The 4,751-nt window shown below is 44.0% G+C and overlaps 1 protein-coding gene across 1 annotated transcript; it reads left to right on the top strand.

Moving 5' to 3' along the window:
* Positions 1 to 2,232: 2,232 nt before the first annotated feature.
* On the top strand, positions 2,233 to 4,245 carry LOC307018833 (E3 SUMO-protein ligase ZBED1-like; the record flags this gene model as incomplete). The annotated part of the gene is made up of 2 exons (XM_079649282.1): positions 2,233 to 2,385; positions 2,527 to 4,245. Exons 1-2 carry the CDS (start codon positions 2,248 to 2,250, stop codon positions 4,243 to 4,245), a joined length of 1,857 nt encoding a protein of 618 aa, XP_079505408.1. The 5' UTR covers positions 2,233 to 2,247.
* Between the last annotated feature and the right edge of the window lie 506 nt (positions 4,246 to 4,751).

Raw genomic sequence — 4,751 nt, 5'->3', positions numbered from 1 at the left:
AGAGTATTTTAAACAACTTTTCCCCGCCTTTCAAACACTTTTTCCTGGCTTATAGCCTGTCATTTTGCAGGATATAATTTAACATGGAACCTCTCCTGGAAATGGACATACTCTGCGCATTTCCAGGAGAGGTTCCATGTTAAATGATATCCTGCAAAATGACAGGCAACAACTCTCTTCCAGACGTTTAAAAACACTTTTCCGACTATTTTAAACAACTTTTCCCCGCCTTTCAAACACTTTTTCCTGGCTTATAGCCTGTCATTTTGCAGGATATAATTTAACATGGAACCTCTCCTGGAAATGGACATACTCTGCGCATTTCCAGGAGAGGTTCCATGTTAAATGATATCCTGCAAAATGACAGGCAACAACTCTCTTCCAGACGTTTAAAAACACTTTTCCGACTATTTTAAACAACTTTTCCCCGCCTTTCAAACACTTTTTCCTGGCTTATAGCCTGTCATTTTGCAGGATATAATTTAACATGGAACCTCTCCTGGAAATGGACATACTCTGCGCATTTCCAGGAGAGGTTCCATGTTAAATTATATCCTGCAAAATGACAGGCAACAACTCTCTTCCAGACGTTTAAAAACACTTTTCCGACTATTTTAAACAACTTTTCCCCGCCTTTCAAACACTTTTTCCTGGCTTATAGCCTGTCATTTTGCAGGATATAATTTAACATGGAACCTCTCCTGGAAATGGACATATTCTGTGCATTTCCAGGAGAGGTTACATGTTAAATGATATCCTGCAAAATGACAGGCTACAACTCTCTTCCAGACGTTTAAAAACACTTTCCCCGACCATTTAAACATTATTTATGGCTTGTAAAGTGCGGTGATGAGCCCTGACAGTATCAGACTATTTAAAGGGTTACCAGGAGCATGAGAATATCCTCCACAGAAGGGGTGGTGGTGCCGTGAATAAGGCCGAATATGGATACCGATGTGCCGACGGTAAAGCACCGCAAAATCCACCCCCTTTAGGTTAACCAGGGGCATGGAGTTCTGTAGGGTGTGAACATCTGGGTTTAGTCCGTGGGGGAGTGCTTAAGTCCGGGAGTCCGGGGACTCACGGTGTGCAAGGTTATGGAGGTGCCCATGTCAGGGACACATGCTGGAGGTCTGTGGTCCGTCCTTTGGGGGTCTTGGAGGGGCCACAGAGAGGAGATTTCCCCGGTCTCTGTCCTGGATGAGTGAAATAAACAGAGTCTCCATGTCAGGGACACATGCTGGAGGTCTCTCTCCCGAGAGTGGACGTCCATTGCCTGTAAATTGGTCTAACATTAGGTCTGTCACTTTGGCTAACCGCACCACTGTCTGTCGTCTCCCGCAAGTGGACATCCATTGTCACTTTGGCTAACCGCACCACTGTCTGTCGTCTCCCGCAAGTGGACATCCATTGCGCCTAAATAAGGTAAGGGTTAGAAGCGTCGGACCAGTCCTCAGGACAACTTGTGAAAAGCTGTAACCACTCCGGCAACGAACTCCTCAACCAAGGCATTTCGGCCACCTCCATTCGTGCCCTCTCGAGAATAGCCTCTTTGTCCTTTCTAGAAGAAGTTCCTTTCTACTCGGCATGAGAACATTGTAGAGAAAATTCTAGATCGAACAGATCCAACTCAAACTCATGACAATCCGCTGGGTCCATTTCTCGGTTGGTGCTTTCTGATACGCAGAGTGAAGCAGGTAAGGCCCAAACGCAAATTACACTTGACAATACCTTTATTTCAAGGACTTTAAATGAACTTGGACAAACAAAACACTCTTCGGTGAACTGGGTCACATACAAAAGAAGCACCAACACTGAACACAGGAGGAGACGAGACTAAATACAGGGAGGGGTAATCACAAGAAGAGAAACAGCCGGGCAGGGGAGGAGAAACACAAGGGTCACAGGTAAACACAATCAAACAACTAGACACACCAGGGAAACTAACGACGGGAGGAAAAACACAGGGAAAAGGGCCAGACAATAACCCAGGAGGAAAACATGACAGCAAAACCCAAACATACAAAATTACAAACGTGACATAACCCTAGGAGTAGGGCTGCCCCCCGATTAGTCGACCAAAGGTTAGTTGGCCAAAGAGTCTTTGGTCGGTCAAGATTTAATTGGTCGTTGGTCGCCGAAATTTTTTTTTAAAAAGATCGAGAAACAAAGACAAAAAAAAACAGGGAAACAGGAGGTGACAGTGAGTCACTTGTTTTCACATCAGATAAGCTGATAGTTTTAACCATGTCAGGCGTAAAATCAAGAGCTTGGGAGCATTTCGAAAAAGTAACAGACAACCCGAAGAAGGTGATATGCAAACTTTGCAAGCAAATATTCTCCTATCATTCATCAACTACAAACATGACTTATCACCTGAAACATGTAAGTACCGTTCAAGCCATTAAAAGATGGACGCTCTGCGGCTCTAGCCTTAATAAAAAGCCTGTTAGATCAAATGTATTGTCAAATTATGGGCTATTAGGCTTAGTGTAAACTTAAATTAATATGCATTTCTCTCAATAGGCTCATCCACTATACGTTGATAGGGCCACCGCATCTACCTCAACTTCATCTTCGCAGCCGCCATTGAAACTCTCACAGACAACACTCGTTTTGAAGCCCCCTCTTTCCGAGAAAAGGAAGAGAGACATCACCGACAAAATTGCAGATTTTGTGGCACTGGACATAAGACCTGTAAACATTGTCCAGGGGGAAGGGTTCAAACAGATGATGAAATTCATCGAACCGGGTTACACTGTACCCAAACGTGACACCGTAATGCACGCCATTAAAAACAAATATAACACGACCAAACAGGTACTTTTGGAGAAACTTAAAGCCTGCACAGCAGTCAGCTTCACTACTGACACATGGACCTCCAACCAAATGGATGGTTACATGACTGTGACGGCACACTTTATTTCCCAAAAATGGCAATTACATTCATTCGTGTTGGAGACTAAAGTGCTGGAGGTGAGCCACACAGCTGCTAACATAGCAGAGCGACTCAGCGAAGTGATGGAGGAGTTTGGGATTCCGCCAGAAAAGAGGGTCGCTGTGGTACACGACAATGCCGCTAATATGGTGTTGTGCGCTAAACAGCTATCTCAAAACCCGTCCTGGGGTAATGTCCAGGGAATTCGTTGTGCGGGGCACACCTTGCAGTTGTGCATAAACGCGGCTGTTAAATTAGATCCCATCTGCCGAGTGATTGCTGCTGCCAGACGCCTTGTGGGACACTTCAAAAAAAGTGCCAAGGCAACAGCAGCTCTCACTTTGAAACAGAAGCAACAGAATGTGGCTGAACACAAACTGATACAAGATGTGTCCACACGATGGAACTCCACTTATTCGATGCTGGAGCGTCTTCTGGAACAGAGATGTCCGGTTACAGCTGTGCTTTCAGAACCCGGGACCACTCACCAGTCTGACCGAGATCTGGATCTCACAACTGCCCAATGGAGGACAGCGGAGGACATTGTCTCCATGCTGAGGCCCATGATCACCCTCACCGAGCTGCTCTCACAAGATATAAACGCATCTCTGTCTGCTACGCTGCCGATGCTCGTCAACATGAAGAGGCGCCACTTGTTGAGTCGTGATGATGACAGCACGACCGTGAAGGCAGTTAAGAAAACAATCACAGAGGAAATCGACAAAAGGTGGGAGCTCACAGGGAGTCTGGAGGGCAGCATATATATTCAAGCTGCAGTCCTTGACCCACGGTTCAAGAGCTTGTCATTCCTCGGTGCAGAGAAACGGGACGATGCATACACAACGGTGTGGGATCTGGCTGAGAGTTTATCTCCAGCAGAAGAAGCTACTGCTCAGAGAGAGGACAGCAGCGGCGCAGAGGAAAGTGAGCCCACACCAAAGAGGCAAAGGGAAAAGCAGCAGGACATATCAATGCTGATGGCCTTTGATGAAGATCAACAGACGGAAGAAGAGAAAAATGAAATGAAGACATACTTGGAGGACCGAACCAAGGTTGACAAGGGACCACTGATTTGGTGGAAAATGAATGAGGAACGCTATCCCAAGCTTGCCAGAGCAGCTAAGCGCATCCACTCCATCCCTTCCACATCCACACCATCGGAGCGCATATTTTCCAAAGCCAGCTTCATTGTGATCAAGACACGGAGCTCACTTCTCCCGGACAACACAGACAAAATCGTGTTCTTGTCTCATAATATGAGAAGACTAAGATCGGAGGGAAACCCTGAAAGTCAGGTAGTGGCCTAGCCTAATATAACACCATAGTTTTGTAGTTTATAGTTTTCGTTCTTCGTTCGTTCAACTGAAGTGTTTAAGTTAAGTTTTGCGGTATATTTATAATTTTTGTTTGCATTCCGACCTCAGGAAAAAACTGAAAGTTTTATTTTCATGTTGAGAATACTTCTCTGTAGGCCTGTTTACTTTTGCACCGATATTTAAATATTTAAGTTGGCTTGAGCCTATATTTATTTATTCGTTTGTTTATATAATTTATATTTATTTTACATGTTTAAAAGAAACGAAAAAAATATAGTTTAAATTTAGTTTTTTAACAGAAGACTGTTTTTGTTTGTTTTATAAAGTTATTGTGTTGGTTTTAAAAGTTCATAAGTTGTGTGATGTTTTTATATGGTGTGTTGTGTTGAAATAAATTAACAAAATGTTAAGACAGTCTCCTTTTTGATTTTTCCAACACAATCAGAATCATAATTTAATTATTTGCCGGTTGCGCGAAAAAGGCGGTTTGTCTCTGC

The sequence above is a fragment of the Notothenia rossii genome, assembly GCF_949606895.1.
Source record: "Notothenia rossii genome assembly, chromosome: 1".
Lineage (NCBI taxonomy): Eukaryota > Metazoa > Chordata > Actinopteri > Perciformes > Nototheniidae > Notothenia > Notothenia rossii.
The sequence above is the reverse complement of the archived record's forward strand: the minus strand, read 5'-3'. Positions and strand labels throughout refer to the sequence as shown.